The sequence below is a fragment of the Archocentrus centrarchus genome, chromosome 12 (genome assembly GCF_007364275.1).
Source record: "Archocentrus centrarchus isolate MPI-CPG fArcCen1 chromosome 12, fArcCen1, whole genome shotgun sequence".
Taxonomy (NCBI): domain Eukaryota; kingdom Metazoa; phylum Chordata; class Actinopteri; order Cichliformes; family Cichlidae; genus Archocentrus; species Archocentrus centrarchus.
Window position 1 is genome coordinate 3,387,650 of NC_044357.1, and position 25,408 is coordinate 3,413,057.

At 40.7% G+C, this 25,408-nt stretch overlaps 2 protein-coding genes across 4 annotated transcripts; both read left to right on the forward strand.

The window, feature by feature from the left end:
• Positions 1–1,477: 1,477 nt before the first annotated feature.
• On the forward strand, positions 1,478–12,288 carry LOC115789152 (nucleolysin TIA-1-like). Of its 2 annotated transcripts, none has more exons than XM_030742405.1 (12): positions 1,478–1,665; positions 3,612–3,708; positions 3,944–4,042; positions 6,009–6,063; positions 6,174–6,261; positions 6,788–6,863; positions 6,982–7,087; positions 8,245–8,343; positions 8,427–8,511; positions 8,622–8,763; positions 9,331–9,479; positions 11,400–12,288. In XM_030742405.1, the coding sequence occupies exons 1-12, from the start codon at positions 1,640–1,642 to the stop codon at positions 11,536–11,538; spliced, it is 1,161 nt and encodes a 386-aa protein (XP_030598265.1). In that variant the 5' UTR covers positions 1,478–1,639; the 3' UTR covers positions 11,539–12,288. The 2 variants fall into 2 exon arrangements, with proteins under 2 accessions (XP_030598265.1, XP_030598266.1); XM_030742406.1 differs by having other exon boundaries at positions 9,334–9,479.
• A 4,134-nt stretch (positions 12,289–16,422) lies between these two features.
• c12h2orf42 (chromosome 12 C2orf42 homolog) lies at positions 16,423–22,813 on the forward strand. 2 transcript variants are annotated; one of them, XM_030742088.1, is made up of 9 exons: positions 16,423–16,516; positions 16,760–17,866; positions 19,715–19,834; positions 19,981–20,091; positions 20,384–20,488; positions 21,215–21,322; positions 21,830–21,930; positions 22,081–22,243; positions 22,332–22,813. In XM_030742088.1, the coding sequence occupies exons 2-9, from the start codon at positions 16,798–16,800 to the stop codon at positions 22,568–22,570; spliced, it is 2,016 nt and encodes a 671-aa protein (XP_030597948.1). In that variant the 5' UTR covers positions 16,423–16,516; positions 16,760–16,797; the 3' UTR covers positions 22,571–22,813. The 2 variants fall into 2 exon arrangements, with proteins under 2 accessions (XP_030597948.1, XP_030597949.1); XM_030742089.1 differs by lacking the exon at positions 19,981–20,091.
• Positions 22,814–25,408: the final 2,595 nt, after the last annotated feature.

Consider the following 25,408-nt stretch of genomic DNA (forward strand, 5'->3'; position numbering starts at 1 on the left):
TTAAGACACAATATGAAGTGGTTTTATGCGTGGACTTTCAGAGATACTTCTTTACTTGGTCGTGTTTTTAAGATGAAATGCAAGCGCAGATTGAATATGTAGGTTGCACTGTCTGAGTCTCATCACCAACTTTACACCACAGTGCTAATAAGAGCTTCTCCCCCATCCTATATTTAGAAAAGTTTAAATGAAAGCATGAGCCAGTATCTTTCAGTGTACAGGGAGTGTATGAACACATTTATGCACTCATTATTTTTTTTGGTGATTTTTTTTTTTTTTTTTTTTTTTTTTTAATTGTAATTTATTGAAGCTGTCTTATTTTGAAAACTTGCTTACAAGAACAACAAAATGTAAGACAAGCCGACCTCCATGAAGTGGTGGGTCTTGGGGTGAATCAGATTTGTACTGTTTTGGAATATAATTGTAAATGGAGGACAGCACCCACAGAATGGACATGAGTGTCCCAGAGAAGAGAAGACAAAGGACTTTTGAACCAGGGTCTTTGCTAATCTAGAGAAAGCATATGATAGAGTGCCAAGAGAAGAACTGTGGTACTGCATGAGAAAGTCAGGAGTGGAAAAGGGGTATGTGAGGGTGGTGCAGGACATGTATGAGGACAGTGGTGAAGTGTGCAGCAGGATTGACAGATGGATTTGAGGTGGCGGTGGGATTACATCAGGGATCAGCTCTGAACCCCTTGTTGTTTGAAGTGGTGATGGACAGGTGGACAGATAGAGTAGGGAGCAGGTGGAGGTGTTCTCTGAAGAGAAGACGAATGAAAGTCAGTAGAAGCATACATGACATACAAGACTGCATACATGTGTGTATTCTGTAGGGAGACAGGTGTAACAGTGACGTTGCAAGGAGTAGAGGCATCTGTCTACCTGTCTAACCTGTCAATCACCACTGCAAACAAGAAGGGGCCCAAAGCCAATCCTTGATGTAATCCCACCACTCTCTCTCTGACCGTCTCAAAGCAAACATCACATCTGTAGTGCTTTTTCAACATCCTGTATGTCAGCATGCAACTCACTGATCATCACCTCTCTTTTTAACCTAGTTTCAACAACTCTAGCTTCATGGTATGGTTCATCAACTTTATCCCTCTGTATTTATCATTTATCTTTTAATATATATTTACAATATATTACATATCCTAATATTTGCTCCAGAAATTTGGAAAAGAGTTGAAACGCAAAAGATATTTTACACCACAGAATAAATAAAGAGAATAAATAAAACAGGAAATAATTAAGTTATTAAAAGCCACACAGCTCCTTAAATATTTTTTATTGCTTGGAGATTTAGAGGTCTACTTGTACTGTACACATTATGGATGTATGTGTGTGTGTGTGTGGTTTATGAAACATAATGCACGCGTTTTGTAATTTGCAGTTGCTGTTATTTTGTAACCCATCTGGAAGTTGCCTTAGGCTGAACTACTGCGCATGCGGATTTCGAGTCGGCCTCTAGTCGCTCCGCCATCTTTGTCGGCTACCCATTGTTCACCGTGGAGCTAACAGCGGCGATAAACTAGTTCGCAATAAAATAACTTGACAGTGTCACCGGCAGCTGCCCGCGACAGTCGTGGATTTGCTCTCAGGGTTGCGACTTGTTTTCGGCCTGCGAGTGAAACAGAATGGACGATGACCAGCCCAAAACCCTGTAAGTGTGTGTGTGTCTTTACACAGCTAACCGCTTGTGTCCGTCGCGCAACACTCAGCAGCAGTTTGTAGCTCTCACTCCGGTGTCGAAACGGCTGTTTCTTTGGCTCGGACACACTGGAGACTACTCTAATGTGACCGATCAGCTGAATGTGTTGTGCAGGCTTTTGTTAAAGGTAGCACAACTACACGTTAATAACAACCAAGCACATGTTAATGGTCTATCTCTGGGAAATCCGACACCTTGGTTAGTCCTAGCGTGCTAGCTAGTTCCAGAAAAATCTCAAATTAACGCGTCCGTTCGCGTTGCTTGCTCAGAAAAAGCCAGTGTAAAAGTTGAATTTTTGCTAAAATAAACAACTCTTGGTATATTTAGTTAACGTCACATTAAATGGTAACTTGGAGAAAGTCGCCAAATGTGTTAGAGACCGCTCTGTAACGCAGTTAAGTGTTGCGATCAACGCAAACTAGGAGGCTTTTCAATGGACTTGGATGTGCCATCACCCGACAGTCTCACCAGTGTGCAGGCCAAAGAACTTGTTTAAATCCTTTTGCTACCTTCAGCTGTTATAAATGTTAACATGGGGTCAAGATAATGTTGATTTGGTTATGAACAGAGGTTATTTTTATTTCTTGAGGAAGATTAATTCTATTTAAGGCCAGTAGGGAGACACAGCAAGGTCAGTGCTTGATATTTCATTAATGTAACTTGTCCCTTCTCTTTGGCTGAGATTTAAATGCTATGATTACAGAATCATTAAGCATAAATAGCCTTCAGATTTCTTGATAACATGTGCATTTAATGGACTCATGTAGTTATGCTGGATGCTGATATTGTTTTTATTTTTCTTTGTGTTGTTTGCTTTACTTTAAGATTATTGATTAATCTGCAAATCGTTTTCTTAATTATTCTTAATTAATCATTAAGTCTGTAAAAGGTCAAAAAATAGGAAGAAGTGAATTAAAATTTCAAATAATTTTTCTGAAAATACATCAAGTAATTAAATGTTAGAAGCAACTTAACAGAGTTGTACATGGACATGTAAAAATTAGGTAAATGTGCCTGCAAAATATTAATAAAAATTTTAATGAAAGGGCGATAGCTATCAGTTAATCTGTGACCAGTTACTTTGCAGATAAAAGATTGTGCATTCAAACCCTTTTGTCAGCTCATTAAGTGTTTATATTTTTAGAGATTACATTCTTCTCCAGTGTGTGAAAGTGTTTAAATTAACTTAACCCTGATGTACTACTCATTCATCCACGATATTATACAATAAAAATAAAATAAAAAAACACAGTATTTTCATAGTAATACTTTAATAGTAGAGAAAAAGAGACTTAGATTCATGATAATTACTTGTGTTTTTAGATTGTGATGTTTTTACTGTATATTTAGTCCACCACAGAATATAATTTTTATATTTTATTGAAATGTGATCACAGCAACTGCTTTGCCATCTTACAGAAACTTGCAGTGCAAGTGAGCTCATTTATAAAAAAAAGTCAAGACTGTAATTGTGCACTGAACAAATGCACTGAAGCCCTGAAATATTCTAGACATTACCCAAAAGAGGGGCGTGTGAGAACGCAAACGTCCGATACGGTTGGATTTATATGTATGTGTGGTATGCGGACGTGATTTGCTGAGTTGCACTGGTGTAAGAATAACACATGTGATAGTCTGGTGAATTCACATCTATCACGTTTGTCATGATGTCTGGCCTCATGCACGCTCTACCCTGAAGCATCCCTTGTGTAAAACCAAAGAAAGTATTTCAGTAATGAGAATGTGGCTGATGTGAACTACCTCCTGCAGTGTGCTAAAAATGAGAAAGGACAATTTCTGACAGTATCCTAACAGGTTACGGATCGCCATCAGCATCTACATTAAAAAATTAACCAGCACTGTCTCCTGTCTGTCTGTGCTTATCTTTATGCATCTAGGTATGTGGGAAATCTGTCCCGGGATGTGACAGAGGCCCTCATCTTGGAGTTATTTGGACAGATTGGACCCTGCAAAAGCTGTAAAATGATAGTAGATGTGAGTTTTTGTTTTTTCTATAACTGTTTTTCCTCTCATCTGTCCTCTCTTTGCTTTCTATCCTGGCGATCTGGTTTAGCTGCTTGCTTGACACCTCTAATGTTCATCCTGTTTTTCCTTTGTGCAGTGGTGTTTCGTCCTCCCATTTTAATGCTAAACAGTGATGTCAGCACACTTATAAAAGCTTGTATAATGCCCACAGTTACTTAACTCCTGTGTTTCCTGTCCAATCCAGACAGCAGGTCACGATCCGTACTGCTTTGTGGAGTTTTATGAGCATAGACATGCCACTGCCACAATCGCAGCCATGAATGGTCGGAAAATTCTGGGTAAGGTAAGCTATCGTATCTCCTGGGTGAGTCAACTAGGGCAGGGCTGGGTGGGCACGGTTTGAAATGAAGCGTCTGGAGAAACTTGTCTTGTTAAAGCTTATCACACTGCCCTGTTCCTGCTCCACTTCACTTAATTTGTTTAATTCCCCTGTGCGAATCATTCTTCTGTGCTGTCTGAAGTGACCAGGGTGAGAACACCAGTCACTCATCTGTGTAATCTTAATGATGTGAACTTTGTGAATCCTAAAAATACGTAGTGTCGGTTCTCAACAGTGTGGGCTTTTGGTTTCGTTTGTTTCCTGCTCTCTTGTGTGGAATTAACATAAATCAGTAGATGCACCTCAAGAAGTGACTGCAAATAACATAGACCTGAAAAATTAGATGCAAAATTACTTACCAGCATATTCTTTTTCACTGTGGTAGATTAAGAAGGCTAAAACAGTGTGTTATGGTTTTTCTAACCCTCAGTAGTGCGACCAGAGCTTCTTAGAACATTAAATCCTATTTAAATAGATAATGAAATGGTCATATCTTTGTATCAAGAAATTAATATTTTTAGAAATTTTAGCAGTTAGTGCAATACAGATGCACAGCAATTAATTGTCTGATTCTAGTCTTTTTTTTTTTAATGAAATTAAAATTAAGATAAAATGGAAAAACAAATCAATTCTAGCTATCACATTTTAGAATATTGAATATTTGTTTTGTCCACAAAAGGTCAAAAAGTAGGGCTGTCCAGACTGAACTGTGTATTTCTTAGCTGTTCATAGGTAAAAGTTCAAACTGAAGTTAGCATATTCTTATCTTTCATTCTGGTTCAGTAACAGTTTAGTTGAATGTTATAATTACACCACATGCGCACATTGGAGAAATCAGATTTTTTTTTTTTTTAACTTAAGTTTTTATTTCAGTTCATTCAGCCAGTTAGATTATAAAAGCACAAAAAGGAAGAAAATTTATTTTTTATAACTTGTGTGTAAATGTGGTCACAGTTTATACTGAGGTTTCATTGTAGTTTTTTTTTGTTTGTTGTGTTTGGGGGTTTTTTTGTATTGAATTACTACAGGACCCCTGAAGTCCCATAACATTAACTTTATCTTGTTCATATGAGGTAAAGAGCTTCCTGGGCACACAGTTTGTTTTGTGAACTAAAGCTTGATACCTTATGGGAGTTCAGGAGCTCTGTAGGTTACTGATGTCATAAGTGAATTACATTATGCGAGTGGGTATAAACACAGTGTTGCTTTTTATTGTCACTTCATGCTCCATGCTGTCTGTTTTGAAATGCCGATTTTTTTCCTTAAGTGAGTTTCCATCTGTGTATGACTTAATTTACCGTGGCCCTGCTGTGTAATCATGCAACATGTAACATTCTCTGATCTCCTTTAATTGATGCTCTTCTGTCCCCCCCTACATCTTTACTGCTGTGTGTTCTTTTGCAAACTTATTTCCACATAGAATCCACATAAGAGCTACTTCCAAGAAAAATACATTCAGTTGAAAATATTTTATCCTCAACAGGTATTGAAGGACCATTTGAGGAGTATAACAAGTTCGTAAAAATCACTTGTTTGTAAGTCCCTTGTTATTTGGACCTTACTTCCTACAGTTTTGCTCCAAATTTTTACTAGACTGAGAGTGAAATGTTCCTGATTATGACGGTGAAATCTTGATATCCCTTTGTGTACTCCACTGTATTTTATTGTATATTAATTACTGCAAAGGTGTATAAAATTAAATAGCAACGGATAAATCAGTTTGTGTTGGTGTTTTAAGAACCCAGAAGTGTCATGCAGAGATCATCTTATTTAGAAAAAAGTTCTCAATCACCAAATATGGCCTAAGTAAAACTGGTGTGTGTGAAAAAGCCTCTAATCAAAGAAAAACAACCTTCCTCCCTTCCACAAGCACACTACATGTCTCACCTTTTTTTCTCTTCCTCGCTTTCTGCATCTGTCTCTTTTCCAGGAAGTCAAGGTCAACTGGGCTACGACGCCAACCAGCCAAAAGAAAGACACAAGCAGTAAGTAAAAGTTGCGACGTTCTCTCGGTTCTTCTAACCTTTCTAGACAGGGAACATTTGTAAATTCTGTGTTTTACTGTGTTGTCCTTTTTTTTTTTTTTTTTTTTTAGGTCACTTCCATGTCTTTGTTGGAGATCTAAGTCCTGAAATCACCACAGATGACATAAAAGCAGCTTTTGCTCCATTTGGGAAAATATCGTAAGTGCGTTCTCGTGATATTTCGTCTGTGGAAATGTCTGAAATCCAAAGTGAACATGCTAAACCACTGGTTAAGTTTTGCATCTCCAGCTCCTCTGTGTCACTCAGCTTGACCCCCACTGTGTGTGAAATGAATTGATAGGTTAATTTTCAAAAAAGGCCGCTGTAAATATTAGCAAACACTACTTAAAAAGCCGTAAACAGACTCTCATCTAACCAGATTTGCTGGTGCGTTCATAAGGAGGGAAGTGTTACAGAAATAGGCTGGAATTTATTGCTGAAAATGTGAGGCCTGTTCCTCAGTAGTTCTTATGCTGGACCATCACTTGATACATTTCTATTTTTGGAAACCAAATGAATCCAGGCAGGTGAACACTGGTTGACTCTGAGGCTCTTATAAGCTACAATTATTAACCGTGTTACAAATGCTAGCTTTACAAGTTCAATAATCTGTTAATATATTCTTTTATAGTTCTGAGTCTTTCAGGTTGTTTTTATTTTGACTTTGAGCTTTATTTCTTTGTAGGGACTGTCGGGTGGTGAAAGACATGGCCACAGGTAAATCTAAAGGCTATGGCTTTGTCTCCTTCTTCAACAAGTGGGTAAGTGTGCCAGCCATGACTGTGTGTTAAAGGAGTCAGAAACAGGTTCTTAAGGGTTTACATATTGTAATTGGTAATGTTGACTAATGTGTTTTTTGTGTTTGCTTTGTGTAATCAGGATGCTGAGAATGCCATTCAGCAGATGGGAGGCCAGTGGTTGGGAGGAAGGCAGATCAGGACCAACTGGGCTACAAGGAAGCCTGCTCCAAAATCTACAAATGAAAGTGAGTTCACTGAGTAAAGATTTGGGAGATTTTTTGTTTCTCTTGAGCCCAGTCCTCTTGTACATCTCTGGACTGCTTTCAGTGTGGCTGCTATTTTTAAATCACTCCCTAAAGCCCCTTTCTCACCGCTTGCACTTACCTGTGTCACCATCTTCCTGTGTGAGAGACCAGATGCAGTGAACTTTTTCCTCATCATCACTTCAGTAGCATCCAGTGGCATCTGATGGTGGATATTCAGTAGAAACAACTGTGAACTGTGGCGCATGCCATTGAAAACACAGGAGTTCTTTAGCCATGCTAACATAATCTTTGCTCACCCCCTCACTCACTTGACACCATGCAGCTCTTGAAAGGGCGACATTCTGACTAAGGGTGATCATTTCCAGCATAAAGTATTCACTGGGAATTTAAAGATTGCACCACATCCCAAACAGCTCACAGCTGACTGTGCATAGTTTCGGTTTACCTGGCAGAGTTTACACTGGGCCTTATTTTTGTTTAGTCTTTGAAACAGTTCCACACAGTTTTTTTTTGACAGCTCTTTTTGTCTTTTGCTTTGTGTCTTTCTCCTGCTTGTACAGTATTGTTTAGTCTCCCACACCGCACACATCAAGTGTTCTTCTATTGTTGTTGTTTAATGGTCGTCGGCAAAAGCTTTTACATATATTACCCTCACCTACTGGTGGTTATATTAAATATTATCAGGTAGGGGTTAATGCATCTGAATATATTATCCTAATATAGCTTAATAACTTTTTGACATTATGACTATCCCTGGTTTTTTTGAGTTCCTGCATGTGCTGCAGAAGCACAGATGGGAGGGGACTGAGTTGGACTTCCAGGGACAAAATGAGAGGCACTCCAGCAAATAGAAGTGCTGCCTGCTCGTGGCTTGTTGACAGAGCAACACTAGACTTCTCAAAACATGGCAAACAATGAATATTTACATGATATTAAAATAGCATCCAATTAAAAAAAAAAGTTTTCTGTTTTTTTTTCTGCCTTTAGAAATGAATAGAAATGCAATTTAAAAAGAAAGCAGCTCTGTCCAAAGCTAACTTTTTATCAAATATGCTACACACACAGTAAAAGAATAATTAATCATGTTGATAACAAAACTAATTAAATAAGCCATGGCTTTCTTTTTCTAATTTTAGCCACCAGTACCAAGCAGCTATCTTTTGATGAGGTGGTGAACCAGTCGAGCCCCAGCAACTGCACAGTCTACTGCGGAGGAGTGACAACAGGCCTCACAGGTGAGTCACGGTTTACCGCTATACTGCAGGGTTGAAGGCACTGCCCACACGCTGAGCATTAAAACTGTGTTTCCTGTTCATAGAACAAATTATGAGACAGACCTTCTCACCTTTTGGCCAAATAATGGAAATCAGAGTTTTCCCAGAGAAAGGCTACTCATTTGTGAGGTAAGCTGCCTTTTTTGTTACACTTAATGAGGCAGAACTTTCAAATACACTTAACTTTAGGATGTCTTAATTTCACTAAGTGTAATGCCTAAGCTTTTTTCTTTGTGCAGGTTCAACTCCCATGAGGCAGCAGCTCATGCTATTGTTTCTGTCAATGGCACTTCCATAGAGGGCTATGTTGTTAAGTGTTACTGGGGCAAAGAAACAACGGACATGGTCCAGGGCCCCATACAGCAGGTACAGATGGCACAGGTATGAATATATATATTTTTTGCTTTTATTTTTAATGCATAACAGATGTACTGCAGCCACACCCACTCACATGACTGAGATGAGTGATTTTTTTTTTTTTTTTTTTTTTGCCTGCCGAGAGGCAGGGAGACACGTAGGGATCACTTTTCTGTCCATCTGTCTTCCTGTCAGAATTTCAGTATCTCAGTAACCATAACCCTACTTCCTCTTATACTGGAGTTATTGGCCTTTGTCTACATATTTTAATCGCTGTCATCAATCTTTCCATCATTCATTCGTCTCTCTGCCGTCTCATCTCTGTTTTTCCTGTCTGATATCTTTATCAATATTGAATGAAATAAACTTCATGTATAAAATATAGACAGTTCTACTCAGTACCTGTTGAACAATTATTTACTGTAAAAAAAATCTATTTGTAAATATTAACTACTAAGCACTTAATCACTTACTTTCATATATATGAATATGCTTTCTGCCAAGCCTTTGAGCAGGCGACACATGCTCTTTGGAACACTCTTGTGATGCAATGTGATAGTCTGCCTCCTAAAATATAATTCTGTATGTCAGCAGAACACAGTGAGCTTCGCAGCGCAGCCCTATAGTCAGTGGGGTCAGTGGTACAGTAACACGCAGCAGATTGGTCAGTATGTGCCCAATGGGTGGCAGGTGCCGAGCTATGGCGTCTACGGACAGACCTGGGATCAGCAGGGCTACAAGTGAGTACCAAAGATGACTGCAGTTAAAGTGAACAGGTTGTTCCCTTGTGCCTTCATTGTTTTCTGTGCCAGGCGCTGTGTGTTTACATTACAGTGAATTAAACATGTTACATGTTCCCTTGATGCTTTATAACTTCTGCCAGCATTAATAACCCTTAGTGCACCTTTTTGAAGCTGAGGTAACAGTAGGCTGCTTAACACATACGTACGGTTAAAGACGGAGCCACCGTGTTGTCACCCACTGGTTCGTGGAGTCCTATTTTGAAGCCTCGAGATGAGCGTTTCCATTGTTGCCATTTTGGTGTTTTGAAACCAGATATGACAAGCAAGGGATGACTGACAAAAACATTACACAATGAGTGTGTGGTCTCACAACTTGTTAAGCAATTAACATATCGTGGATAATCCTCCTTCCTGAAACCTAGATTGAGTAAAATGGGCTTAATGTTTTATTCAGTATGACCTGAAATGAGTGACTGAGTCCATAAACTCATTAGGAAATAAATAAATCATTAGACAACAGAACTAGGGTTTAATATTTTTCCCGAAAATGACATGAATCAAATCCCGGGAAATGACGAGCCATTTCCCGGGAATCCCGGGAAAAAGTTTATTTATTTTTTTATTTTAATTAGGCCTTCTGTAGCCTGTGTCGGCCTTAACCTATTCTGATATTGTAGAGGTAGCTTTCCAGCTATGTCCTGTTATGCCCAGTAGGGGGTAACGTCGGCTTGATTAACGCAATAAAACCTACATCTGGACATTCGAGTGCTCGAGCTATGCGGTGTTGTGTCGTTCCTCAACACTCCCTTAACAAATATAATTCGAATATTCCTCCATTGTACATGGAATTATAACAAGCTATTTTACAACTGCTGGTGCAAAACAATACGGTTCATCTCCACAGCATTGATAAAGGCTCAGCCACGCTGTCGTGGCGACATCTGTTGCGCTATATCTCCACCAGTGGAACGCTGTAATAGTCATTGAAAAGTTAACTACTGTACTACACTATAATATGGCATAACACAGAGCCTTGAGTAATGCTCCACGACTTGGTCATTGCCATTCTGGCAACAGCAAATTTATAACACCGTGTCTGAGGGTTAAAGTAGGTTCGCTGTGAATCGTCTTTTGAAAAACTGGCCAATCCTTATAGCCTAAAAAATATACATTTTACTCAACTCCATTTTAAAAGCGAAATATGTTAAAGCAATCTATTTCATGATAATTTCTTCACCCATTAGGCCCGTATCCTAATTCATGATTGTTAGTAAGCGGCTGCAAACGAGGAAAAGAAACACTCGAAGTTAAACAGATATTTCTTTATTGTTCAGGGCAGGCATATTTTATAGGCTATATAATGCAATATAACAATATATAATAATATAAAATTATATAATACAAAATACCTTAGGGTAAACACATTGCCTACGATTTCAACAAATTAAAGAGGAAAAAAGTACAACTGTGTAATACCTCTATTAAAACGCTTGAGATGAAGGCTGAAGCCTTAAACGGAGGCTGAACGTGCCTGAAATGAAGAGTAATGCTTTTCGCATTAAACGAACCCTTCTCTCAATATTTCCTTAAATTTAACATTCTGAAGCTTTCTTTTCTTTCTGAAAGTCAAATCGACGCGCGCGACTTTTTTCCCGGTTTCCCGTCTAACGTTTCCCGGGAAACGGGAAATGGTTCTGATCGCATTTCCCGGGAATCCCGGATCCCGGGATTAAACCCTAAACAGAACTGATCATGGAGCTGACCAGTGCTGGGAAGAGCTCACCGTTGCCCCCACATAATAAACCATGTAGGGAATCAGGATTGGACCGATAACTTGTCCAAATATCGGCTCAGTGCGTGCCTACTCTGCTTCATGTCTTATTCTGAATCCCTTTTTGTCCTTGTCTGGTGTTGCAGTCATTTACATGCTGGTGCTGGATGGACAGGTGTGGGCGCCATGAGCAATGGAGGCATGGTGGAGGCTGGGCAGGGCGTCAACGGGACTGTGCTAACCAACCAGGCCGGCATGGGCACTGCTGGCTACCACACTCACTGATCACAGCATCCGTCTCTCTCTAAGGCACTGATGCCACAAGGATGATACTCTGCTGGGGAAGGAGTGCAGTAGAAGTGCTCTGTCTGTCACCTCACCAAATTACTCTGCTAATGAAGCTGGTATGCCATTTTTATCAACCTTACCAGCCCCAAACTTCACCCACTGCCCAAATTTGCAAGTGTAAAGATAACTAGCCACACTTTAACACTGTTAAAGCAACTGCTAATGCACCTTGCATTCCTGGGCCCATTTTATTGTTTGGTGTGTTATTGGCCAAATGTAAATTCTCTGACTTCCCGATATTTCGAGCACAGCCACAGTTTAGTTTAAAAGGAACATGTTCCTTGAATTAGATTTCTATTCAAACAGCTGCTTTTTTTGGTTGTTTTCCAGCCCCTGAGAGCCAAAGAGCAAGGGCAGAATTTTATACCCATATTCAACAATCGTGCAGGGCGAAAGAGGTGATGAACTCAATAGTTGATATAATTGCAACACAGCTACAAGATGTGTCTTGAATAAGGGTATAGTTTTTTTTGTTTTTTTTTTTTTTCCTTTCAATTTCCCCTCTCAGTTGGAGCTCGATGTCACTGTCAGTCTGTCAGCCGGTCGCTAAAGTAAAACACAAGTCCGAGCGAGTTCTCAGGGTGTTGTCGAGTCATTCTGTGAAATGTAGGATATCACTGAGTAGAAGGAGCCGGCAGGCTGAGGGAAGGAAGCGGATGCAAAAAAAAAAAAAAAAGAAAAAAAAAATCAAAGTAAATTTGAGTGCTTCTCCACTTGTTATCCCAGACTGGACTGAGCAGAGAATCCCATCTATGGATTAAGAAATGTGTGTGTGTGCTTACGTGTGTGCATGAACTGATGCTTTTACACACAAGACAATACCCCGATCATCTTCCCCTGAAACCGAAAGGACTACGCCATCTTTTTCTTTTCTTTTTTGCTACAAATCTAATAGACGAAGTGTCATTTTTCTCTTTTTGTTGAGCAAATTTAAAATGCTGTTATTGTACAAAGAGCTTTTGCCTTTTTGTGTTTCCTTTCAGGACTGTCTTACAAAGAAATGTTGAAGTGACACCATCGAAACATGTGACGCGCAAGATCTTTTATGTTTTCTTTCTAAAACATGAAGTGGCTGTCAACTGTCAACTTTATTTTTTAAATTAGAAGATCTCAAATAAAATGCAGGGATTACTGCCACTCTTATCTTACTTATAGGCAGACAAATATTGCACAAGTACTTAAAAGTTTTCACAAAATTTGAAACACTAGAGGTTTTTTTTTTTTTTTTTTTTAATGTTTTTTGCATTCCACTTTATTTGTGATTTCATTTGGAAGTCTGTTTTATGTAAATAACCAAACAGTCTGTTCAACTGTACTGAATCTGTATAAAGACAACATGATGATTAAGGAAGTGTGCTTGCTGTCCTGGTTGGGGAAGTGGACTCCAGCAGTAGCCAGTCTGTTCAAGAGGCAGTGAAGCATTTGTCTTCCAGGTGCGCAGGACACGCTGCATTGCTATGCAGTGCAAGTGCATTAATAAGCTATTCTATTTTACCCCTATGTAACAGTTTAGTTTTAGATGTAGAAACAGCTTTATGAGGAATAGATTTTATTGTGGCCACCATCATTTAAACATAACTGAAAAAACCCTGTTGTGTTGCCTTATCAGTGACCTACCTTTTATTAAACCAAAAAATCATTAGAGTAGGCCGAGCATAACAATGAATTCAGCCCAGTCTCAGCAAAGTTCTGTCGATGCTTCAGTAACATGCTTTGTGGGTTTCTTTTTTTGTCTCATTAAAATGCCAATACTTAAAACCCATCATATTTATGCTGTTTGCATTGGTCTTTAAAAGCAGGCGGAGCCTGTGAGATGGAGACCATTGCTTGTAGTTGGTTTATTACCTGCTGTAGGAGAGGCTTCAAACATAAATGAATTAAGAGTACAAGAGTCCCTAATTGAGAATTGGTCACAGTCATGAATGCTGATGGATACATTCACAGGCCAGGTATACCTGGTCAACTGCTTGTTAATGCAAATATCTAATAAGCCAGTCACATAGCAGCAACTCAGTGCATGTAGACATGGTCAGGATGATTTAAGTGACTTTGAATGTTGCATGGTTGTTGGTGTCAGATGGCTGGTCTAAGTATTTCTGACCTACTGGGATTTTCCCATAAAGCCATCTCTAGGGTTTACAGAGGATGGTCCAAAAATGAGGAAATATCCAGTGAGCAGCAGTTCTCTGGGAACTGATGCCGAAGTTCAGAGGAGAATGGCCAAACTGCTTTGAGCTCATAGGAAGGCAACAGTAACTGAAATAACCGCTCGTTACAGTCAAGGATTGCAGAAGAACATCTCTGAATGCACACCACATCAAACCTTGAACCACTGGTCTTTTCCGGCAGACAGCTATAGAAGATCGGACAGTCAGTGCCCAGTTTGGTTATTTCTGCTGCGACATTTGGATGATAGGGTCCGAATTTTCCGTAAACAACACAAAAACATGGATCCGTCCTGCCTTGTAATGATGGTTCAGGCTGCTGGTGGTGTAATTTTGTGGGAGATATTTTATATGACACATTTTGGGCACCTTAATACCAACTGAACGTTTAGACGTCACAGCCTGCCTGAGTATTATTGCTGAACATGCCCATCCATTTGACCACAGTGTAGCTATCCTCTGATATTTGCTTCCAGAAGGATAACACATGTCACAAAGATCATCTCAAACTGGTTTCTTGAGCGTGACAGTGGTGATGACCTCCACAGTCACCAGATCTCAATCCAACAGAACACCTTTTCAATGCGGTGTAACGGGAGATTTGCATCATGGATGTGCAGCTGACACATCTGCAGCAGCTGTGTTGATAAGCAGCACTGGTGCACCTCAGGATACTGACATCAGTCATTTTCACACTTAACGTGAGAAATCCTTAACATATCCCAAACCAGGAACCTTAAAAATTTTTGGACAACTTGACAGTGATGAGGAATATACAGGACTTATGGAGGATTTTGGTCACATGGTGCACAATCGGTCACCTAAAGCTCAATATCGGACCAAAGTCCAAAGAGCTGGTGGTGGGCTACAAGAAACAACCCACACAGATGCAGTGATGAACCTAGAACCATAGATTGACCATTCAGCTCCTCAAACCATAACACTCATGACACCACTTCTACAGTGGCACCTTTAGAACAGTCACACACTTTTGGCGCTTCACGTTCTCTATTCGATTTGATTTTGTTTTCATATATTGACTGTTCCTGAAAACAATTTTAAAAACATTTATCATATTCTCATAGTCATGCATTTCTAAACCACACTGTAATTCTATATGCTTAATTTTAAAGTAAATAAAGAATGCACAAAGTGTGGGAAACTGCAGGAATACTTTTATCTGAAAGATTATTTTTCACTCTTATGCACAATCAATGGGTCAAAAGTCCTGCATATTGTACAATAATATTCCCAAACATATGTTCATTTGAAGCTTCTGGTAACTTAAACATTTTGGGTATTACAGAGTTGATTTTTGCTCCTCCCAGGGGTTTATCAATGCCTATTATTGAGTTTATGAGCAGTTATTAATTTTGTTTAACAACACTAGGCAATTAAAAAAAAACTGTATTTTAAAACATGTAAACATAAAAAATCTTTTTCCCCCAGAAAAATCTTTATGACATTTAAATGTGTTGTTGTATATTGTATAAATACTGCATGCTATCATAGACTAAATGTTTTGTCAGACAAAAATAAAACTTGTCACCTTTTTTCTAACATTTGCAGACAAAATAAGTTCTTTAAAAACAACTCGAGATAAAGTGTATCCGTTCAAATATATTTACATGCTTAAAACGGATCTCATACAGTTTATTGGGAATGCCAGTTTTATTTAAACAGTACATTTCATTACACATAAACTCAGTGTGCTTAACATAGAAGATATAAACTTTTTACACAGAAATAAAACACAAGTTAAAACATGGTTATTAACTGTAAGCCTGTGAGAATAAAAATACTTTTAATCTGCTTTTGAAAGTTGTAACTGATCTCAGGTCAGCAGGCAGCAGGATCACAGTAAGTGAAAGCACCCTCAACACACAGATCTAATTCTGGGAACAGTTAAAAGCTGCACCCGATGACCTGAGAGGTGTGACTGAATTATAGATGCTGAGCAAGTTAGAGATGTAGTGGGGCCCAAACCATTGAGAGCTTTATGATTTTAAAGGTAATTCTGTGTTGAACTGGGAGCCAATGAAGTGACTTCAGTACTGGGGCAGTATGGTCAGATCTCCATGTACCTGTATGGCCTCTGGCTGCTGAAGTCGTGCTACTGATGATTTGATAACCCTGCAGCCTGCTTGATATGAATGCATGGATCAATTTCCCACGGTCAGTTTGAGATCATAATTTTCTAACTTTTCATATATTTTTGAGTGCAGTTCTGTGACCTTATTAATATGATTCTCAAAACTAAGATTACTGTCCAAAATGATGCCACAAGTTGAAGTTGCGCAACTATAGAAAATATAATGTAACATATAAGTAATAACAAGAGTCTTCAGCTCTCAACGCGTTTATTCAGCATAATCTTTCATGCTAATATTTGCAAACCGACACTCCGGATAAAACATACTTCAATAAATATTTGGCACGTTTTTTCTCCATATGAAAAGTGTGTTTTATTCCATTTGAAAACCAACGTTTTCAAAAAAAAAAAAAAAAAAAACCTAAAAAAACCCTAAAAAAAAAACTCACAAACATCCGCCCAACAGTCTAAATTAACTACAGTCCCCATAATCCAACGCTCCGTCCCCGCCTTTCTCCCCACGTGATCGTCTCCGACCTATAGGGAGTGTCGTTACAGGCGCAATGCGGCTGTCGGGATGTAAGAAGCAATGGCGACGGTCGAGACGATTTTGGAGGCTTGAGTTGAGCTGGATTTGACCAAAAGAGGCGGATTATAGGTAGTGTGAACATTCACACACGTAAAGATCATATGCAAGATAGGAGGTTTGTTTACAGAGCGGTGGTGTAGCTGTTAAACAGAAATATGATAAATGTAAAGCACGTACAAACACTGAAACTGAGTGTTATTTTAATTAAAGTTTAATATAAAAAATTGACTGTTTTACTGGTAATATTTAGGTACAATGTCCTCTATTCTTAATGGACGTGTGTTTTATTTTCCCTCTTTTTTTTTTTTTAAGGCTTGAATCCCTTCATGTCCACCTAAAGTGGACTGAAGATGGAAACTGAAGTGTCCTCCTTTTCAAACGTCCTCTCAACCCCCACTCCACAGACTCTGACCAGTCAGGCCAACTTGGCAGCAAAACAGCGAGACAGCAGGAAGTCCACATCCACAACTCCTGCCTTTCTCTCCAACCTGGGACGGGCCACCTTGCGGGGCATTCGCAAGTGTCCTCAGTGTGGTGTCTACAATGGCACCCGTGGGCTCAGTTGCAAGAACAAGGCCTGTGGGGTGTCCCTCCGAAATGCTTCATCGACGGGTAGAAGCAGCAAGAAATGTGCTGTTGAAGTGGTGAAAGTTATAATCGACAGTGAGGTGAGAGGTGGGAAAGAGCAGGAGGGAGAAGGGGTCCTGGGCAGTGGCTCGGGTGGCGGAGTGCAGGTGTTCTCGGTGTGTCACAGAGGAAGAGCCACAGCCGCACAGTGGGGCTTTGTCGAACTTGTTCCCACAGACACTGCGATAGCCACAGGGGATGGGCCCACACTGCTTACCCGCATCAACCTGGGCCGCTGCTTTTTGCCTTCTTGCAAGCAGGGTCAAAGGTCAAATCAGGGTGAATCTTCTGCAGCCAAACAGTCCTCCGAGAGCCTTTGCATCCACATCAAGCAAGCCATAGAGTGTCAGCGCCATGCCGCCCCGCTGACGTTAAAAAGCTCCATCCTGGAGGGTTTGAAGGCCTCCATTCAAGTCAAAGAGGAGCTGTGGCGGCTGGCCACAGAGTCTCCGGGGCCCCTGGTGCAGCGTGTTTCTAAAGACACGCTGGTGGTGAAGTGCCACACGGACTCTCACCATCCTCTGGGGCTGCTGCATCTCACTGTAGGTGCAGGGGGACCATCGTCAGAGGCTTTAAAGAGTGAGAGAAGCCTTTTTCACTGTGCCTGCCAGGTTAACACGAGAAGAAATAAAGCTAGTATTGATGGAGCAGGTGGATCGGCTGGCTCTCACCCTCCTCCCAGTTCGTTCACATCGCAGCCCTGCCTTCACTTCTTCGCCTGTGTGTGTGCCTTTGCAAGCGATGAGAAGCTGGCTTCAGAGTTCTCAGCTTTCCTCAACTATGCATCCAGCGGTACAGCAACTTAGCTCATTTCAACCTGTTTCAAAGGACCCAGGCAGCAAACTCGGGGTTACATCAGTCCTCAAGTTTTGTCAGGCAATACTACTGTATCTAAGAACTATTCAATCAAATTTCTTTATTTATACAAAATCTTAACACGAAAAAAGAAATCTGCATACATTAGCAATATTCTCCTTTTGGAGGGTTGAAGAGGAATAATGTAAAAAAGTTTATGTCAGCAATTGAATCTAAATGTACATGATGTTTGCAATGAGAATTTGCAAATGTACAGATATTTGAAAAACTTTTGCTAGTAAAAATGTGTTATGTTACAAGATAGATAGCAAATTCATCAATAACATAAAGGGGCATTTTACCCCAAAATGAAATTTACATACCGGTACCTTTTTTCCTCTGGCCTGCAGAACTTTTTTTTAATTCATCTAGATTGTTTTCAGATGAGTTGCCCAGCCTCGCAGATTACGGTACAGCTGTAAAGTTGTCTCCCGTCTCTTGAACATACTTAAACAAGAAGGCTTGAGCTGTGGCAGTTAAACCCTAGATATATAAATTATATATATACATACACACACATGCACCAGCCATTAATACTCATAACTGCTCATGAATGCAACTATCTAATCAGCCAATCATATGACAGCAACTCAGTGCAATTAAGCACGCTCAAGACGACCTGCCTACGTTCAAACGAGCATCAGAATGAGGGGAAAAAAGGTGATTTGAGTGACCGTAAACATGGCATGGTTGAGCCAGATGGGCAGGTTTGCGCATTTCAGAAACTGCTGATCTACTGCGATCTCTGGCTTACAGAGAATAGGAAGGCAACAGTAACCCAAATAACCACTAGTTACAATCAGGCTATGGGGAAGAGCATCTCTGAATGCACAACGTGTGGGACCTGAAACCAAATGGGCTCCAGCAGCAGGAGACCACTCCTCTCATCTGAGAGCAGGAAACTGAGGCTACAGTCTCCACGGGCTCATTAAAATTAGACAGCAGGTAATTGGGAAATGTTTCCTGCTCAATTTCTGCTGCAACATTCAGATGGTAGGGCCAGAATTTGGCACAGAAAACATGAATGCATGGATCCGTCCCACCTTGTATTAACGGTGCAGCCTGCTGTTGGTGGCATAATGACGTGGGGGATATTTTCCTGGTCCACTTTGGCCCGTTAACCAACTAAAGTTTGCAGTTGGTACTAAGCAGACAGCAAATCTGCAACAACTGCATTATGCTGTCACGTCAATATGGGCCAAAATCTCTGAGGAATGTTTCCAGCACCTTGTTGAATCTGTTTCATGAAGAATTAAGGCCATTCTGAAGGCAAAAGCAGGTGCGACCCACGAATAGCAAGGTGTGCCTAAAAAAGTGAGTGTGTGTATACATGAAAACCACAGCAGGAGTGTCTTATTAACAGTAATCATGACCAAAATTTCACTCAAGAGCTGTTTTCTGCTTTCTACACCAGCCAGCCAGGAGGAGTGTGCAGCCAGCTAAAACATTACAGCTCGGACGAGGGTGGGCACATTAATGTTAACATCCTGCCACTCTGTCACAAGCGAGAGCCTCTCATCACACTTCCTTAGTTCCTTGCTGCTTAGTTCTCTTTGGGCGTTTTAAGGACCGCAAGGCTTTGTTATATTCAAGAGAAAGCAGACATCTCTACAACTGAAATCTCTAAAACTGGGCAGCTCATACCAAAACAATCTAGATGGATAAATAGCACTACAGGCCATGTGTCCATTTGATTTTCATAATTAACTCACAGCTCTACTCTCAGTGACAAATGCCTGCTTATTCTTTTTTATTTCATTTCTTAACATGTGGTTTTCCTTTCAGGTGTGCAGCAAAAGGTTTCCGGCAGAGTAATCAGTCCCTGTGAGAAACCTCTGCAGCAGGCCGAACCCGTCGGCTCTCATCCCAGAGCCAAGAAACTTCACCTGGATGAATCCGTCTCTGGTGGTTTCATCATAATTCTTTCTGAAAGATTCAGCACAAATCATTCATTGCTCATTAATGTTGGTCTAAATCTTCTGTTGTCGTCCCTTCTCTTCCTGTCTTATCTCCAACTCTTTGCCCTTACATTTCCTGCTGCCTCTGTGAAGCCCCCTCAGTGGCTTCTCCCTCTCGGGTGGGGAAGGAGGGAGTGTTGGCCTCCGGCCAGAGGAAAGTCGGTCACAGGAAAGCCCCTGGTGCTGGTGGGCTGAAGGCTCCAGGTGCCGCCTCCTTGCCTTGTCTCACCACTGAGCCTTTGCTTCTCGCTGCATTTTCGTCTTTCTTGTATCTGTCTCTTAAGGAGCTTTACACCATCTTAGACATCTGTCTCTGTGGTTATCACTCATCTGTCTAATCCTGCAGCACTTGCACTGATCCACTCTTGAAAAAGAGCAGGCCAACTATAACATATTTTAGCATTTAGGTGAAACAAATCCAGGCATTTCAATCTGATTTGCAGATTAAAGATGAAAAATCTGGGTTTTGATCTTCTAATCTGTGTGTATGTCTCAGGGAGCGCGCAGGCCGTGGATGAGCATACGGTGACGATAGGCTTCCATCAGTGGCTGGCAGGTGTCACAGAGAGGATCCACCAGACAATGCACTACCAGTTTGACGGTAAAGCTGAAACACTGTGTTAACGTTTCAATGTTTTCAATAAATAAGGCCATGAAATTTTGTATCTCTGAGAACAGGGTGTCCTGTCTGGAACAAAACTGGCTGGTGTGGCCATTTCATGAACCTGGACAATTTTTAGTGTGGCCCAACTGATGAGAATCACTTTCAAAGGAATTAAACATTAAAACATTGACCAAACTCACTCGACCTTTGGCCATAATTTATCTCTATTTTAGTGACTTTATGTTCAGTGTGACTCAGTATGTGAGACTGTAAATCAGTAAGAAGCAAATCAAAACAGCAGCTTAATATAAAAAGTTATTGATAATAACATGAATGACAGATTATTAATGATACATAGAACCTTTATAATTTAACCAGTCACTTGAAAAAGATTTCATTTAATTGTTAAATATGCAGTGGTTGCTGTATTTGGCCACCAGAGGGCAGCACAAACCCACTTAACACATTTTAAGTTGATGAACTTTGGAGCAGACAGTTGTAGGGACAATACTTAATTACTACTCTACTGCTAATGGAAATATCGCATTCTGATTGCTTAATGCGGAGCTGTAAAACAAAATTTAAGGGATGTACCACGAATGAAAACTCATAGACTCTTTGCAGTAATTGTGAATACTCACAATGTGGGCACTTTAAGCTTGATTACAGTATATCTTTCTGCAAGTGGACTGGCTTTGAATTTCTCACTGTTTTCCCCATCAGGGAAGCCAGAGCCTCTGGTCTACCATATTCCGCAGGACTTCTTCAACGCTCTGCAGCAACGTCTGTCGCTGGGATCCAAGAAGAGGAGACTGCCCAACTTCACAACAGGTGGGATTATATTAAGCTTTAAGTAGAACAAAGCTCTGAATCTGAATCATTCAGGTGATGCAAGTCTAGTATTGTGTACAAATTTCTGCTTTTAGCTCATCCAGCCAAAGAACTGATGAGCTTACGCCACAATGAGGTAACCGTCTGTCCACAGTTCACAAGAACCACTACTTCACCATAGAATATTGATCAGAAATTAGTTGTTTACAGTGATTATCTCATTTGCATTGATTCCCCACTTTACATTTCCCAAATGGTTTTAAGTTTGAAGCCAACATTTTTAGCATGTCACAAAACATTAAAGATAAGAGAAAATTGAAAAAATGAAATGCAAGCAAGTGCATCTGAACTCGTTAGCCCTTTTGTACCCCTTTAGAGAGTTATGACCCCTTCAGTTTGCAGCGACTGCCAGTGTCTCCTGTGAATCTGAGTACTTCAAGCTAGACAAGCCCATAAATATGTAATTATGTGATACCTCCCTCTTTGTCTTATTTGTGTGGATGCCAGCTTTTGTGAGAAATGATGGCCTTCCTCAGAGCTCTTTCTCCAAGTACACCTGGCACATCACCAATCTGATGCAGGTCAAACGCATCTTTGACACTCCTGAGGTAAACACTCACATCTAAATGGATCAAAAGCATGCAAAAAGAAAATCAGCATTTCTTTCATCAAAGGACTTCATTAGTACTAATAAAGGAAGCAGTCCCCAGACCTCTTCTTACAGCTTCACACCTCTTTCCTCTCCTTTTGTCCAACAGTTGCCGCTGGAGGTCACTCAGAGTTTTGTAAAAAACGTTGATGGTTCCTTCTCACATTTTCGCTGCCCCGAGCCTCCACCTGAGCCGGAATTACCGGAAGGATGCAAGTCAGATCGGCCACAAGTGATACGACCAATGGAGCTCCGCACGTTCCTCAAAGTCGGTGGGTAACTTTTTTTTTTTTTTTCCTGGTTCTTTATCACCTGAGGTCAGTCTGCACAGCTGTGTTGACACTGTTATTTCACTGCCAGGAGCAGGCACTGCAGATCAGAAGGAGACCTGTCCATTTGTGATTGACTGGATCCCTGACGTTCTGCCCCGCTGTCACATGGGAGAGCTCAGGATCAGCTTTGAATTTGGCCACCAGCAGAGCGGCCAGCCTGAGTGCTGCGAGAAAACGAGTGCAGCAGAGAAGGGAGGTCGTAATAAGACAGACGGTCCTCAACACAAACTCACAAACGCTGTTGAAATTCTTCAGGTAGTTGTCTAAACACAACATGACATTATGTGACTCACCCATGTGTTAGTATTATGCAAAGTGTGGATAAACAAGTGTGTTACACAATATGATATAGATCAGTAGAAAGCTAGACTGTAGTGGACTTCTCATTTTAATGATTATTCCTTTATGCAAAATATTTACAATAATAATATTAAAAAACAGAGTTTATTTTTGAAACATTCTATTTTTTAACTTTGTAAGATTGATTATACGATAAGAACGTTTTAACAAAGTGTGTAAAATAAAATCCTCTTGAAAAAAGAAACATTTACTTGTTCTGCTGTGTTATCATTATGGAAAATAAAATAATTAAACTTGTCACTGAAATGTTTTGGATGGATTTTTAGCCTTTCTAGGCATGTCTAGCACTTAGCTCCAGAATTAAAAAATAAATAAATAAAAACACTGGATTAATGAACAGAATTATTTTTTTCTCTTTACAAATGTTCATGAACTCCAGAAGAGTTCATGATCCTCAGATCACCAGTAACACTGTTGATCCTCAGATTTAGAAGAATAGACAAAACACAATTATGTTTAATTTAAAAATCCAGTAACATTTGGAAAGAAAATATCATCAAGTACACTAAAGAGGAAGAGGCCATTTCGTAATACACAGAGTACATGGTGTGGTCAAAGAAACCACACTGGACTTAAATTTGAATGCCAATGTTTCAACATACGGGAGATGATCCAGCCATCATTGCAAATTCACACATGTAAGTAGTCCGAGCAGGACTTCTGGAGAGTAAGCTAATAATAGCCTCTGTGCTGGTAGCAATGCAGTACTGCAGAATGAGATCACTTTCAAGAGGTGGCCATCCATCCATCCATCCATCTTCCGCTGGGTCACGGGGGTAGCAGGCGAAGCAGAGAAACCCAGACCTCCCTCTCCCCAGCCACCTCCTCCAGCTTTTCTGGGGGAACACCGAGGCATTCACAGACCAGCCAACAGATATAATTTCTTGAGTGTGTCCTGGGTAGGACATGCCCGGAACACCTCACCCAGGAGGTATTGTACTGTATTTTATTCAGTTTTACTTATATAGCACCAAATCACAACAAATAGTTGCCTCATGGTGCTTTATATTGGTACCATACAATAATTACAGAGAAAACCCAACAATCAAAATGACCCCCTATGAGCAAGGCATCAGTGGGAAGGAAAAATTCCCTTTTAACAGGAAGAAACCTCCGGCAGAACCAGACTCAGGGAGGGGCAGTCATCTTCTGTGACTGGTTGGGGGTGAGGGGAGAGAGACATGACAAAAAACATGCTGTGGAAGACAGCCAGAGATTAATAACTAATGATTACATGCAGAGTGGTGAATGAAAAGAAATATTGAGTGCATTATGGGAACCCCCCAGCAGCCTAGACTTATTGCAGCACAACTAAGGGATGGTTCAGGGTCACCTGATCCACCTGTAACTATAAGCTTTATCACAAAGCTTATAGTTAGCTTATAGTGTCTGTTTTCTGAATCCAAACTGGGAGCTGGTTCCACAGAAGATGGGTCTGTAAACTGAAGGCTCTGCCTCCCATTCTACTCTTAAGTATCCTAGGAACCACAAATAAGCCAGCAGTCTGAGTGCTCTATTGGGGTAATATGGTACTATGAGGTCTTTAAGATGGGGCCTGATTATTCAAGACCTTGTATGTGAGAAAAAGGATTTTAAATTAAATTCTGGATTTAACAGGGAGCCAATGAAGAGAAGCCAATATGGGACAAATAGAGGCCAAGGTAATGCCATCCAGAGTAAGCCACCATGTTTCTAAGATTTCTAGGGCTGAGTACAATAACTTCAGTTTTATCTGAATTTTGAAGCAGGAAACTAGAGGTAGTCCCGGCCTTTATGTCTTTAAGACATTCCTGCAGTTTAACTAATTGTGTCATCTGGCTTCATGGATGGAGAAAGCTGAGTATCATACCCTCATACCCACTGCTTCACACTCGGCTGCGACCCACTGTGAACTGGAAGCCACCACCTGATGAAGCCAGAACAGAATTTGTAACAAAGGGCAGCCCCAGCGGAGTCCAACACCAACTAGAAACAAATTAGACTTATGGCCAGCAGTGCGGACCAGACTCTCGTCAGTAGAATTAAGGAGGTCCTTGAAGTATTCCTGACTATATCCTTAGTTGAAGTTAGCAGCTCCACATCCACCCCCACCCGAGTGAGTGGAGCACCGCTTTCCCTTCCCGAGTTGCCTGACAGTTTGCCAGAATTGCTTCAAGGCAATCCGAAAGTCTTTTTCCATGGCCTCACCAAGCTGTTTAAGTTCTGTCGGAGGAGGGAATTGAAGATTGTGTGGACTGGGGCCTCCGCCAGCTGCAACTTCACTATATGTTTAGGTGCACCAGGTCTGTCAAGCATCCACCCCCATTACCTAATCCAACTCACCACTAGGTGGTGATCGGTTGACAACTCAGCATCTCTTGTCACCCGAATGTCCAGAACATATGGCTGTAGATCTGATGATTACAAAATCGATCACTGACCTGCGAGCTAGGGTATCCTGGTGCCATGTGCACTTATGGGCATCATTATGTTCAAACATAGGGTTTGCTATGGACAAGCTATGGTTTGCACAGAAGCCCAATAACAGAACACCACTTGGGTGTGATCAAACAGGCTTTTTCTCCCAATCATGTCCCTCCAGGTTTCACCGTCATCATCCATGTAAGCAATGAAGTCTCCCAGTAGGACAACGGAGTCACAGGATGGAGCAGCTGTCATTTGGGGCATAAACGCAAACAACTGTCAGGACCCTTTTCCTGGTCCAGAGGCGCAGGGAAACAACCCTCTCCACTGGTAAAAACTTCA

Bases quoted from the DNA above. Each gene is read 5' to 3' on its own strand.
- LOC115789152 (XM_030742405.1), top strand. From the start codon at position 1,640: ATGGACGATGACCAGCCCAAAACCCT. The intron at 6,064-6,173 runs GTAAGTAAAAGT...TTTTTTTTTTAG, and splicing joins CCAAAAGAAAGACACAAGCA to GTCACTTCCATGTCTTTGTT. The intron at 6,864-6,981 runs GTAAGTGTGCCA...TTGTGTAATCAG, and splicing joins TCTCCTTCTTCAACAAGTGG to GATGCTGAGAATGCCATTCA.
- c12h2orf42 (XM_030742088.1), top strand. From the start codon at position 16,798: ATGGAAACTGAAGTGTCCTCCTTTTCAAACGTCCTCTCAACCCCCACT. The intron at 20,092-20,383 runs GTGCCGCCTCCT...TGTATGTCTCAG, and splicing joins TGGTGGGCTGAAGGCTCCAG to GGAGCGCGCAGGCCGTGGAT. The intron at 22,244-22,331 runs GTGGGTAACTTT...TTTCACTGCCAG, and splicing joins CCGCACGTTCCTCAAAGTCG to GAGCAGGCACTGCAGATCAG.